We start from the raw sequence: 14264 nt of genomic DNA on the forward strand, positions 1-14264 counted from the left end.
TTGAGGAATATGAGTATAAGATTCCGGGAGGCAAAAGGAGGAGGGTCCTTGAAATGCCACTGTGGAAGGGGACTCAGTGTGGATGGGGCCTGGCATGCCTACAGGAAGGAGCCCGACAACTCCTAGTAAAAGCAGGGTCTCTCAGAGGTTCAAGGGACTTCAGCAAAGACCCTAGGAGAGTCTGAAGTTGGGTACAAAATCTAAATGAGCCTAAAAGGATCCTACATGACATGAGATAAGAACCCCATGAGCTTTGGAAACACATGGAAGAGCCCAAATTGGTCTTTAGGGACCATGGGAGGGACTGGGGGGAGCCATGTTTCTGACTCCAAGGAATAGACATGCATAAAAGACAACCTTCTGAAGCCCTGAATGAGCAGACAGTGTAATGATGTGGGGTCTGAGCGGGGAAGGGGGAGGTTGAGGCTCAGGGACCTTGGAAGATCTAGTAAATTTGGGTAAATTCAGTCAGTGTTGCTGTCAGGTTTGCTGCCAATCCATTTGGGGTCTTTGGAGAAATAGAAAAATGTGTGTGTGTCCCCCTCCCCACAGGTGGATACATCTCTGCTCTGGTTTACACAGATGAGGAATCAGAGCATGGGCTAGATTTCAGTTCCCACTTGCTCCAGTGGCCAGAGTCCTTTTGCAGGCAACCATCTATCTGCTCAACTGTACACAGAGGCCCTGGATGGATTGAGAATTTTCTATTGGCTAAAAGCTAATTTGTGCCCACACACATGAAACTATTTGGAAAGAGCAATATATTATTTAGCAGGAAGACTATAAGGATTGCAATTGTAGATAAAAGTTCTCCTAAGGGATGTAAACTAATAAGTGATACAGAGATAATGAGGGATAGCACGCTTGACTTGATCTCTCCAACTTCTAAAATTGTCTGTCAATAGGAATACTATTCTCCTAATCCAGTGATGGTGAACCTATGACACACGTGTCAAAGGTGACACGTGAACTCATTTTTTTGGTTGATTTTTCTTTGTTAAATGGCATTTAAATATCCTATCTAATAAAAGAGAAACATGGTAATTAGCATACGTCCGCTACCCTTCCCATTGGCTAATCAGCGAGCTACGCAAATTAACTGCCAGCCAAGATGGTGGCCGGCAGCGAGGCAGCTTGAAGCTAACATGAGGCTTGCTTGCTTCAGTGACGGAGGAAACCAACGTTCCCAGCCTGCCTTGTTGGCCTCTGAGCTTGCAGTTTGAAACATTGTTACAAATATAGAAGCTAAACAAAACCCCAGAAACCTGCTTTCAGCCAGCCGGGATCTCAGAGCTGGAGTTGATACAGTGTTTCGATTATAGAACCCAAACAAACCAGATACCTGCTTTCAGCAGCAGAGGCCTCAGAGCTGGAGCCAGAGCTAAAGCTGGCCCAGAATAAAAAAAATGAAAAAAAGGAGCAGTTGAGAGCTTCAGTCCCAGCCTGAAAACAGCCCTCAGCCCCTCACCCAGACTGGCCAGGCACCCCAGTGAGGACCCCCACCCTGAAGGGTGTGTGACCAGCTGCAAACAGCCATCATCCCCTCACCCAGGCTGGCCAGGCACCCCAGTGGGGACCCCCACCCTGATCCAGGACACCCTTCAGGGCAAACCAGCCGGCCTCCATCCACGCACCAGGCCTCTATCCTATATAATAAAAGGGTAATATGCCTCTGAGCACCGGGATCAGCGGAGCTGCGAGGCCTTCCAGCACCAGGATCAGCGTGACAGGGGGCAGCGCCCAAACCCCCTGATCGCCCTGCGGCTCTCTGTGTGACTGGGGGTGGGGCCACAACCTCCCTATCCGCCCTGCTCTGTTCGTGACAGGGGAAGGCACCCCAACCCCCTGATCAGCCCTGCTCTGTGCCTGATAGCGGGGAGCTCCCCAACCCCCTGATTGCCCTGCGGCTCTGTGTGTGACAGGGTGCGGTGCCCCAACCTTCCCCCCCCCTCCCCCCTGGGGCCCTGCTCTGTGTGTGACAGGGTAGAGCCATAACCTCCCCATCGGCCCTGCCCTGAGTGTGAGAATGGCGGCGCCCCAACCCCCTGATCGGCCCTGCTCTGTGGGTGATAGAGGGCGGCGCCCCATCCCCCCCTCCACGGGCCCTGCTCTGTGTGTGATGGAGTAGAGCCATAACCTCCCCATCGGCCCTGCCCTGAGTGTGACAGTGGCGGCACCCCAACCCCCTGATCGGTCCTGCTCTGTGGGTGATAGAGGGCAATGCCCCAACCCCCTGATCCACCCTGCTCTGTGCGTGACAGGGGTGAGCTCCCCAACCCCCTTATGCACCCTGCTCTGTGCGTGACAGGGTACAGAGCCCCAACCCCCCTGATTGGCCCTGCTCTGTGCGTGACAGGGTACGGAGCCCCAACCCCCCTGATGGGCCCTGCTCTGTGCGTGACATGGGGGAGCTCCCCAACCCCCTGATCAAACCTGCTCTGTGCGTGACAGGGGGCGGTGCCGCAACCTCCCGATCCGCCCTGCTCTGTGCATGACAGGGGGCAGCACCCCAACTCCCCAATCGGCCCTGCTCTGAGCCCGACCAGGGGCTGCACCTAGGGATTGGGCCTGCCCTCTGCCATCCGGGAGCAGGCCTAAGGCAGCAGGTCGTTATCTCCCGAGGGGTCCCAGACTGCGAGAGGGCACAGGCCTGGCTGAGGGACCCCCCTCCCCCCCAGTGCACAAATTTTTGTGCACCGGGCCTCTAGAATAAAATAAATATCAAAAATATAAGTCTTTGTTTTACTATGGTTGCAAATATCAAAAAATTTCTATATGTGACACAGCACCAGAGTTAAGTTGGGGTTTTTCAAAATGCTGACACACCGAGCTCAAAAGGTTCGCCATCACTGTCCTAGTCCCTCTCCTATCCTGATTTTCTATAGAAACGGTTGCACACTTGTGCAACCATATATAGGCAGGTTAATTAGACCCTCAGTACATTGGTTTCTTCATCCTGGAGCTGAGGTAAGGATTAAAAAATGTTAATACATGTAAAGCTTAGAACTGGGTCTGGCATTTACCATTAACACAATAAATGTTAGCCATTTCTTATTATTTGCACCATCCACATGTTAATGAGAATGTTAAAGCTGGATGAGGCCATCTGGGAAACATTTATGCAGAAAATAGTTTTCTAGCTAAGCCTTGGAAAATGGATAGGATTTCAATAGGTAGAGAAAACAAGGGGAAGACATTTCCAGGCACTGGGAATATAGGTGGAATATTCAAGTATGGTTAGCAGATATATTTAGCAGAAACCAAATGGAATGTGTAGGAAAGGGGTAGAAAATAACCCTGAAAGCTAAATTGAGGGCACATAATAAGGCATCCAGAATTCATTCTACTCTCTCTGGTCAGCAATAAAAATCAAGAAATTTAACTTGAAACCCGCTACAATCTGGCTCCCACTCTGTGGGCTTCTTTTCTCAAAGGTCTTCTAAGGCAGTGCTTCTAAAACTTGGAAATGAAAACCAATAACTTGGGGACCTTTCTAAAATGCAGATTCTGATATGGTAGGTCTTAAGTGAGGCCTGAGACCCCACATTTTTAACAAGTTTTCAGGGGCTACCATGCCCCTGATGCTTATCGCAGGACCACACTGGGTACCAGGGTCTAACCCAGCGGCCTCTTCTCATTTTCATCCTTAACCCCTCTACACTGTTAGGCCTCGGGGATCTTCCTGAAACTCTCACCACTGGCTTATGATTCATATGCTACTACTTGAAACTGAGAATGCAGACTAGAAGTCTATAAAACTCCAATACATATTGACTTATCTTGAGCACACCTTTTATCCTATAAAACACAGTTGCCATTGGTAACAATATCTGGGCATAATAGCTAGATATAAACTACAGACTCAAGGCCAGCATTTGGATGCATATTGTCCAAGCAACTGTCAGTACATCAATCTCTTTGGTCTTTTAATTACAAATATTACAAACCATCTTTTAATAAAACATAAGCTTATATCATTATAAAAGATACCTATTGCCCATCTCATGATGTGTGTAGCTTCTCTGGAAAATAATTTCCCTGAGATCTGATCCCACCCCCACATCCACATGGGTATTGGCTATAATCGATTGGTGCAGAGGTGGGTCCCTGACCAACACTGGGTTATTTTGAGTCTTTCCTCAAGATTTTACACTAGCACTGAAAAACGGAAAACCAGTCTCTTGCTCTCTCTACAGAAATCAAGAGCATATAAGCTCAGGAGCGATTGGGGAACACCTTCTGCCACGTGGATGGAGGAGCAGACAACAGCTGAAAAAAGACTGATGCAAACACCAGGAGCACAGGGAAATCGCGCCACAGCGTGGCACGTGGACAACCGTGCACATCTCCACGCAGACCATGTAGGCAAGGCTCACACAGCCACCGTCGGATTTGAGTCTTGGCAGAATGCCCGGGATTTCTTCCAGTGCGAGGAAAGATCAGCCGCCTGCTGAGGAGCTGCTGAGGCTGTTTCTCCCATCATCTTGCGAAGGCTGCCACAAGGCCATGTCTCAGAGACCTCCCTAATTTCAGGTGAGCACAAGAATTTGCACCTCACTCCCACTACAGACTTCAGTGTAAGTCTATAAAGCTGCTTGGCTGTGGTTCTGAGGGACCCACTGCTCATACAGCCTATCATCTGGCCAGTTCACTTCGGTGTTATCTGTGGCATAAGGGACACAGGGAACTGACACCATAACGACTTGCTTTTGCTGTCTGTGTGAGTAATTAACTGTCTGAATCCATTTGGGCACGTTTACTCCTCACCAGGCAAATCTATGGAAGTACAGCAAGTCATCCTAACAGCTGTAGTAATATTACATGTGACCCTATTATTGGCCACCACCTTGCTGCCATTTGACAAAGAGAAAAAGGAAGAGATGGCAAGAATTCATTCACTTTCTGAGTTCCCCTCAGTGGCCCAGCTCCTAATTCCAATCTGTTCCAGGAATGCATCCCAGGCCTGAATGCCATGAGATACCCTGGTATTTCTCTAATAAACCTCCCCAGCTTTTTTTTTTCCCCCCTTAAGAAATCCAGTCTCAGTGGAACCTTAAGTTTTGCCCAGCTGGTGTGGCTCAGTGGTTGAGTGTCGACCCATGAACCAAGAGGTTGCCAGTTCGATTCCCTCGAACCAGGTCCAGGTTGTGGGTTCAATCTCCACTGGGGGGCATGCAGAGGCAGCCAATTGATGTTTCTCATTGACGTTGCTATCTCTCTATCCCTCTCTCTTCCTCTCTCTCTAAAATCAATAAAGAACATATTTTTTTTTTAAAAAAAAAAGAAATCCACAATGCATTTTTAGCCTTTACCATTAAAAGATAACATAATACACTTACACACACACACACACACAAAGGTGTTTCATTTGATGGCAGTATCAGTAATCAGAACTCCAGTACTAGAGATTCACATGCATTTCCTGTATTTATTAAAATTCTAACTCTCTAGTATATTAATTTATTTTTAGCCCTTGACATAGTATATGTAATATGATTAGCCTACACTTATTAAAGTCCAATAAATATCAAATTTCATGAAAAAAATTAATAAAAATGTTATTGGCCAAGTAGAAGAAACTGTGACTCCTTTTTTGCTGTGATGAAAGTGTAAATTACTCCCATCATTTATCAATAATTTCATAGTACTAAATGTATAATCAACTATGCTATGTTTGATTTATCTTATAAATGTATTAAAATTTTCATTAATAATAGTTACAATTATAAGAACATGGTGGAATCGCATGTTATACTTGTTCCAAATATTTATCATCCAACAAAACAAATTAAGTAGGATTAGAGTTTGATCTACATTTAACATCCCTTGAGTTTAGCTGTGTTTAATACATAGTATGATCATCAAAGCCAATATACAGATGATTGTGAATAATTAGTCACAATTGAGTATGTTCACCAATTAACTTCACTTTCCTATTTGGCCAGCTGAGTTGTTTTATTTGTGTTTTGGGGGAGGGGAGGGTCGGTCAGGATCAAGGACTCTGAATCAAGTGAGTCAGGGGCAGCTGCTAGAGTCTTGAATATTGTGGAATTTGACCAAAATGGTGAATAAGTTGGTGCAAACTCACCATCACTACAGAAAAACAACAAAAAAGTAGGCAGTGGAGCCACTGACATTGTAAGAATGGATAAGCATAATACTGTTACAAATAATAAACTCATGTCCTGATTGCCATATTAATACAGTATCATCTTTATGAAATGTATACATTGTAGGTGATAAATCTGGCTGCTTATGGTACCTCTGAGGCGCAAGTAGTTCATGACATAATGAAAACTGGTCATAATTTTTAGTGGTTCCTTATAAAAAGTCCGAACTCATTTGCAAATAAATTTTACTAGTGAAAGTTCATTGCTTTAATACAATTTATTAGAGTTACTGTACTATAATTTATTAAGAGAATATCAACCTTTATATAAATGTTTTATGGTGATGAATGAATTATAGTATTTTTACATTTATAATAAAAATGCATCACAATATGTAAGATTCATTTTCAATCAACTCATAATTTATATTTTAAAATACCTTTAAAATATGTTCGTATAACATAATGTCATGGGTAACTTTCTCTAGCCACTCATCAATTATTTCCATGATTAGTATCACAATTTTTTTTTCTAAATGTTTTTTGCACACCGCATAACTCCCCATAAATTAATGTGAGCCCAATCTATCAAAGGTGTTTATATGTGTTAACATATGCATTTAATTTTAATATGCCTATGTAAGGCACGAGTAGCCCCAAGCGAGCACTGTATGCAATAAGAAGACCCGTGGAGTCCCGAGGTACACATTTTAATGAGGGAGGTCGCAGTTATGCAAGATCTGAATTAACTCTTAGAAAGAGGCTACAATTGAGAGCAAAAACGAAGTCTGACGGAAACTGTATCGTCTCAACTAAAGCAACCAGCGAGGCAAAAACGCCTCCTCAAAGCTGCAGGCCTTGCGGCTGCCACCTCGCTCCTCAGCCCCGGAACCAAGGAGGCGGGGAACCCCCAGCGGCCGCGCGAGCGCCCGGGCGACTTGACCCCGGGGCACCCGCCCGCTCCCGGCCTCCTTTGCTCTCGCTCCGCCGGCTCCGGCTGTGGCGGCAGCGCGGACGGAGGGGAAGAAGGCGAAACTTGGAGACCTGTCTGCAGGCGGAACTTGGAGACCTGTCTGAGAAACGTTTGGGACACGCAGAGATCAAAAGCGACTCGCCTCCGGTGGGCGGCCTTACCTGCGGAACCCCCGGCCACGATCTGCCGGGAAGCCTCCTTCACGAAGCCGGCCTCGGCCTGGGCAGACATCCCGCGGGCGAGGGGAAGGGCGAGCTCGCGGGCTGAGTGCGGGGCCGGCCGGCGGAGCCTCCGGGCGGGTCCTGGGCCGAGTGGCTCGGCGTGAGGCGGCTCCGGGCGCAGACTCGCTGCGGGATCGGCGCGGGTCCCGACCTGCCCGCCGCGCTTTCCAAGGGCTCCTTCCCCGCTGGGCTCCTCGGCTCCGCGAGGGGGAGGACAGACTCACAGACGGGCCGGGGTGGCTCCTGGTGCGGCGCCCACGCGCTTCCCTATCGGGAGCCTCCTGCAGGTTGTGGAGCGGGCGCGCTGCCTCTGATAACGCCAGTCAAGCAGTGACCGGCCCGGAGTCCAGCGCAGAGCTGGGCGACCCTTGCCCCGCCCGGCCAGCCGGCCGCCGCAGTGCAGGCCTCAGCGGGGGACAGACAGGTGCATGGACTCCTTGCAGTTAGTTGTCCTGAAATTGTTAGCACGGAACTCAAAGCAAATCCAATTGGCAGTTATCTTGCAATTGGGCCAATGCAGTACCGTCCCAAAGGAAAAGTGGTTTGGGCTCAAGGGAGTTTACCTTATACCTCATCATTACGGGCTTTCTTTACTGAAAGATCAGACAAGAAGAGGCTTTATTGCAAATATGTCTCTTCGGTACCCCCCGAGGCCAGTGGTTCCCAAAGTATGATCTTAGGACCCCGCAGTATCCACACAATGTGGGAGTTTGTTAGAAAGACAAATTCATGGCGCCACCCGGACCTACTGCACCGGAATCGCTGGATATGGGACTCAGAAACCTGTGCTTTCCAGTGATTGTTATGAACACCAAAGTTGGTGAACCACTGACCTAAATAATCAAAGAACATTAAGGAACTACCAGTGTATTCTCCATAAAAAGTTTAATTATTCATGCTAACCCTATAGGATACTTGACAAGAAAGAAATACTAATGTATACTATTCTAAAACCACAACTTGCAAATGCTGTGCAGGGGAAAAACAGAGTCTAAAATTTTAATGGACTTAAAGGGTATTATGCTCATGAAATAAGTCAGAGAAAGACAAATACCATATGATTTTACTCATAGGTGAAATTTAAAGAACAAAATAAAGGAACAAAATTGAAACAGACACAGAGAGAGAAAACTGGTGGTTGCCAGAGTGGACTGGGCGAAAGAGTTGAAGGGACTAGTAGAAGCACAAATTGGTAGTTACAAAATAATAACAGAATTCGGTAAAGCACAGGAAATATAGTCAATAATATTGTGATAACTGTACATGGTGCCAGTTGGGGTACTGGAAATATAAAAGGGAGCATTATGTAAAGTATATGATTGTCTAACCACTGAGCTGTATACCTGAAACCAATACAAAATAAAATGTTAGAGAAATACCAGGCGGGAGGAAATGATACAAGTAAAAGGAAAACAAGAAACTTTGGTACCTCTATTGTATTTCTTAAGCACAGTATATAAAACTAAATCTATTTAGTTTGAACCATATAAAATTGCCATTTCTGAAGGCTAAAACCATTGAATATCAGTAATATAGTGTGGTTCAATTTAATATAATTGATTTCTAATTAAATGCACAAAATACAAAAACTTGTTCATACATTGTTTTTCTTTCTTGGCCTAAACTATTAAAAGCTGTTAATCATGATAACTAACTGGCAAATTTAAAGTGATAAATTGGAAAGACTTGTTGCTTATGTGGCTACATATGCAAAAATAAAGTTTCTCATATTTGCTTATATTTTTTTATTAAAATTACTAAGCTTAAAATGTTTACCAAGAAATAGTTTTCAGAAATATGTCCTATCTAGTAAAGCTTTTGAGCAATATGTCAGTCTGTTACTAATTAAATAGGTCATGAGTGTAATATAAATCACTTATTCAATAAATATTGAGGTCCTCTTATATATAAGTCCTAAAAATCAAAAATTCAGAACTCATAGAAAATCTTGTCCTTACGTTCCAATGAGAAAATGAATTTCCCAAGATCACAATGAATTAATAGTATAGCTAGAATTCAATTCCAAGATTCTCTCTTCTAATAGCAATTAGATTGTATATTTAAATATTAACAACAGGCCAAACTACATTCTGTCACACAGAAACCTAAACTAATTAAACTCCCCCAATTAACTGTATTCATATATAAGTAGGGAATTTTTTAAGTTAAAAAAAATTTGTCACAACTATTAACCCCCCCAGGCACATACTGAACCAAATTATACATTCAATTAATTGGGAGCTTACTAAATGTTAGCACTTTCCTATGTGCTGGTAATATAGCAGTGTAATAGTTAAAATCCCTCATAGAGCCAAGCCAGGGGTGGTTGAGTGTTGACCTATGAACCAGGCAGTCACAGTTCCATTCCTGATCAGGGCACATTCCCAGGTTGGAATTACAGGCTCAATCCCCAGTGGGGGGACATGCAGTAGGCAGCCAGTCAATGATTCTCTTTCATCATTGATGTTTATCTCTCCCGCTCTGAAATCAATAAAAAATACATTTTTTTAAAAAATCCCTCATGGAGCATATAATCTAATGGAGGACATCCAACCACATTGCAATGTAAGTAAAATTTTACCTTCCCTAGATTATTTCATGAAATACAATAATACTCCCAGGACAAGAATTAAGCTCAGCCTTTTGACATTATCTATTATTTCTATGAGTACCTTAATCTCTGAATTTTATCCTGGGGAGGTAGTTGCATGCTTGTGATCTCACTAAGCCCTCAATCTCTCAAGACCCCATGAATTCATTCAGGAGATCTCAGACATCCTTCCAAATACCCTGTAAGAAAATTGCTACCTCTTTTTAACCTCTTTGACTAGAACAGATTTTTTAAGTTAAAGAAAGCAAAGCTGGGAATCATGTAATTCAGATCTACATCTCTAGAATAGTTGAGGAGATAGAGTCTAAGTATAAGAACATTCTGGAGCTTGGAAATCAGCCAGTGCCAATCCAGAGTCAACAAAGACCCAATGTGCTAAGAGCTCTGATTACAGGATATATTTTGTTTTTAGCCAAATTTGACCATGGCTAATATTGGAATGCTTTTATTATTATTATTTTACTAGAGGCCTGGTGCACAAAAATTTGTGCACTTGTGGGTAGGTGGGTCCCTCAGCCTGGCCTGTGCCCTCTCGCAGTCTGGGACCCCTCAGGGGATGACCACCTGCTGGCTTAGACCTGCTCCCCGGGGGATTGGGCTTAAATGGAAATCAGACATCCCTCTGGCAGCCCGGCAGCCCTCGGGGGATGTCCACTTGCCAGCGGGGAGTAGGCCTAAACTGCAGTTGGACATCCTTAGCGCTGCTGAGGAGGCAAGAGAGGCTCCCACCACCACCGCTGTACTGGCAGCCATCAGCCTGGCTTGTGGCTGAGCAGAGCTCCTCCCATGTGAGAGCACCCTGACCACCAGAGGGCAGCTCCTGCATTGAGCGTCTGCCCCCTGGTGGTCAGTGTGTGTCATAGTGACCAGTCATTCCCAGTCCTTCTGCTGTTAGGGTCAGTTTGCATATTACGCTTTTACTATATAGGATAGAGGCCTGGTGCGCAGGTGGGGGCCAGCTGATTTGCCCTGAAGAGTGTCCCGGATCAGGGTGGAGGTTCCGCTTGGGTGTCTGGCCAGCCTGGATAAGGGGATGATGGCTGTTTGCAGCTGGTCACACCCCCTTCAGGGTGGGGGTCTCCACTGGGGTGCCTGGCCAGTCTGGGTGAGGGACAGAGGACAGTTTTCAGGCTGGCGGGTGACTGAAGCTCCCAACCACTCCTTTTTTTCTTTTTTTTATTCTGGGATTTATTTACCTTCTATGGCTGTCACTGGAGCTGAGAGCCAGCTCCAGCTTGAGGCGTGGCTGGCTGAAAGCAGGTATCTGGGTTTGTTTAGCTTCTATAATTGAAACTCTGTTGCCATCACTGGTGCTCTAAGCTCTGAGCTCACTGGAAGCTGAAAACAGGTTTCTGGGTTTGTTTAGCTTCTATAATTGCAACATTGTTGCATCTGGAGCTCAGAGCTGGGCTGCAGCAGGCGGGGAACCTTGGCTTCCTCCGTCACTGGAGCAAGCAAGCCTCATCTTCGCTTCAGCTGCCTGGCTGCCGGCCACGATCTTGGTTGGTAGTTAATTTGCATATCTCGCTGATTAGCCCATGGGAAGGGTAGTGAAGTTACGGTTAATTACCATGTTTCTCTATTATTAGATATGATATAATTACTAGAGGCCCACTGCACAAAGATTCACACAATAGGCCTTCCTTCCCCTGTCTGCCGGCACCTGTTTTCCTCCAGCACCTGGGACCCAGGCCTCTGGTCTGGCTGCAGCGGAGAAGCCAAGCCTCCAGCAAGGCTTGGCTTTGCTGTGGCCGCAGCAGCTAGGCTTGGCTTCTCTCCGGCCACAGCAGCGAGGCTAGGCTTCTCGGCTCCGGCTGCAGTGGAGAAGCCAAGCCTCTTCAGTCTTCAGTCATCTTCAGTCTTTGCTCTGCCTGTGTATGCAAATTAACCGTCATCTTTGTTGGGTTAATTTGCAAACTCATCCTGATTGGCTGGTGGGTGTAGCGGAGTGACACAAATTTGCATGTTTCTCTTTTATTAGTGTAGATAATTTTATTTAATATGTAATATCCTGATATTAAAGAAAAATGCTAAAATGTCAAGTTTATTTTTTATTAAATGTATTGAGGTAAATCCTATATAATAAAAGGCTAATATGAAAATTGACTGAACAGTGAACGACTGGTAGCTATGACACGCACTGACCACCAGGGGCAGATGCTCAATGCAGGAGCTGCCCCCTGGTGGTCAGTGTGCTCCCACAGGGGGAGTGTGGCTCAGCGCTCCATGGAAGTGCTAAGGATGTCCAACTTCCGGCTTAAGCCTGCTCCCCCAAGGGCTCCTGGACTGTGATCGGGCACAGGCAGGGTTGAGGGACCCCCCCCCCCAAAGTGCACAAATTTTGTGCACCGGACCTCTAGTTGGTTAATAAAATTACACAGGATTCAAGTATACAATTCTACAATACATCATCTGTATATTGTATTGTGTGTTTACCTCACCCTGTCAAGTCTCCTTCCAGCATCATTTATCCCCCCTTTAACTTATATTATACCCCCACACTCCCTTCCCTCTGGTCAAGCTTATATTTTTAAATTATTGATTTATTTAGGTGATCTTGGTTGAGAACTATATAATTAAATTACTGATTTATCAGTTTGCAGAGTGGCTGAAAATTAAACCTTTAAGAATCTCAATGTACTTATTGAACTTAAATATCTGACAATTTCTTCAATAACGTTTTAGTATTGGGCCATTAGATTGGCTATTGCTTAATACCAAAATAATACGGCTTACACAAGATAGAAATGTATTTCCCCCCTCATGTAATAACCCAATTGTAAGCCACTAATAAGGCTCCATCCAGCAGCAGAAGAAAGGTAAAAAGGATAAAGAAAGTTTTGGAAATTACACCAATCTCATTAGTCAGAACTTGGCCATTAGAGCTATATGTAGGTTGTGGTAGGTACTATTTTGCTGGGTGGCAATGTATACAGAAAACATGCTCCCAGGAACAAACTGGAATTATGACTAAAATACAGAAAAACTTCCTGGATAATCAATGGAAAATTTGGAGAGAACCCTGATACCCGAAGACCGAAAGTGGAGTCTGCATAGAGACTGGTAGGAGGGGCGGAGGCATGAATGGGCTGGCCGGGTGCCTACAGACAGCAACTGAAGTCTCGCAGAGGTGTCTCATCTGTGAGGGGTGGCCATTGAGAACTCTGGGATCTAATCCCCAAACTGGGCCCTCCAGCAGACAGCACCAAAACTGAGAAGTGTACCCACATAACATCTGGCAGTGAAAAGCAGTGGGGTGCTGTCTGCCAGGGAGTGACAGCTGAAAATTCAGGCACCCTTTTAAAGGGCCAACACACAAAACTCCCTGTGCTACGGCAGAGGGAAGGTGAAATGGACTGGAGCTGTGAGAGTAGAAGCCAGGACTGGGGTCACGGGGAATAGAGCTCAGAAGGCAGACACCCCAAGTTTCCTGGGCTGAGTCAGTCCCTCACGCAGCTGAGGATTTCTTTCCCACATAGACATTTGCATTGCCTGGAAAGAAGACAGGCCACTTACGAGATTAAAAATAACAATTAGCCTCCAGGCAGAAGCAACTGCCCCAACCTGTTGAAAAAAATCTCTCCTCACACCTAAGGACAATAGCCTGGGGGGCAATACAAGTCAGAATCCCATCAGTCTGAAGGCAGCGGCAGTCTCTGGAGGCTTTGGGTCTTTGCCTGATCTAATTAGTTAGAAACAGCCTTAAACACTGTCCTGCATTAGAGATTCAGAGGTGTAGAGGATCTACCTAATAAATAGTCACAAACCCAAACAGACAGCCAAAATGAGGAAACAAAGAAACAATGCCCAAAGGAAAGAAGTAGAGAATTCTCTAGAAGAAGAGATAAATTAAGCAGAGATAAGAAATTTATCTGAAACAGAGTTCAGAGTAATGATGGTAAAGATTCTCAAAAGCATGAAAAAAGATATAGTAACTATGAAAAAAGAACAGTCTGAAATAAATAATGACATAACAAAAATAAAACATATCAGAAGGAATACACAGCAGATTAGGGATGCTGAGGATCGAATCAGTGAATTAGAAGACAGGGTTGAAAATATCACTCAATCAGAGAACCAAAAAGAAAAAACAATTTTAAAAAAAAACAGGAGAAGAGCTTAAGGAAGCTGTGCAACAATATGAAATGTAACAATATTAGAATAGCAGGTGTGCCAGAAGAGGCAGAAAGGGAGAAAGAAATAGAGAATATGTTTAAAGAAATAATGGAAGAAAACTTCCCTAACCTGGTAAAGGAAAAAGTCACACAAGTTCAAGAGGCACAGATAAATCCAAGCAAGAAGAACCCACACAGGACCACACCCAGACACATCATTATTAAAATGCCAAAT

At 45.0% G+C, this 14264-nt stretch overlaps 1 protein-coding gene across 1 annotated transcript in view; it reads right to left on the reverse strand.

The window, feature by feature from the left end:
- The window catches only part of SLC25A21 (solute carrier family 25 member 21), a 535471-nt gene extending 527972 nt beyond the window's left edge, over positions 1-7499 (reverse strand). Inside the window, exon 1 of the mRNA XM_081094811.1 lies at positions 7244-7499. Within this exon, the coding sequence (XP_080950937.1) occupies positions 7244-7313 (70 nt within the window). The 5' untranslated portion in view covers positions 7314-7499. The remainder of the gene's footprint in view (positions 1-7243) is intronic.
- Between the last annotated feature and the right edge of the window lie 6765 nt (positions 7500-14264).

Source organism: Myotis nattereri (genome assembly GCF_964212035.1).
Source record: "Myotis nattereri genome assembly, chromosome: 1".
NCBI lineage: Eukaryota > Metazoa > Chordata > Mammalia > Chiroptera > Vespertilionidae > Myotis > Myotis nattereri.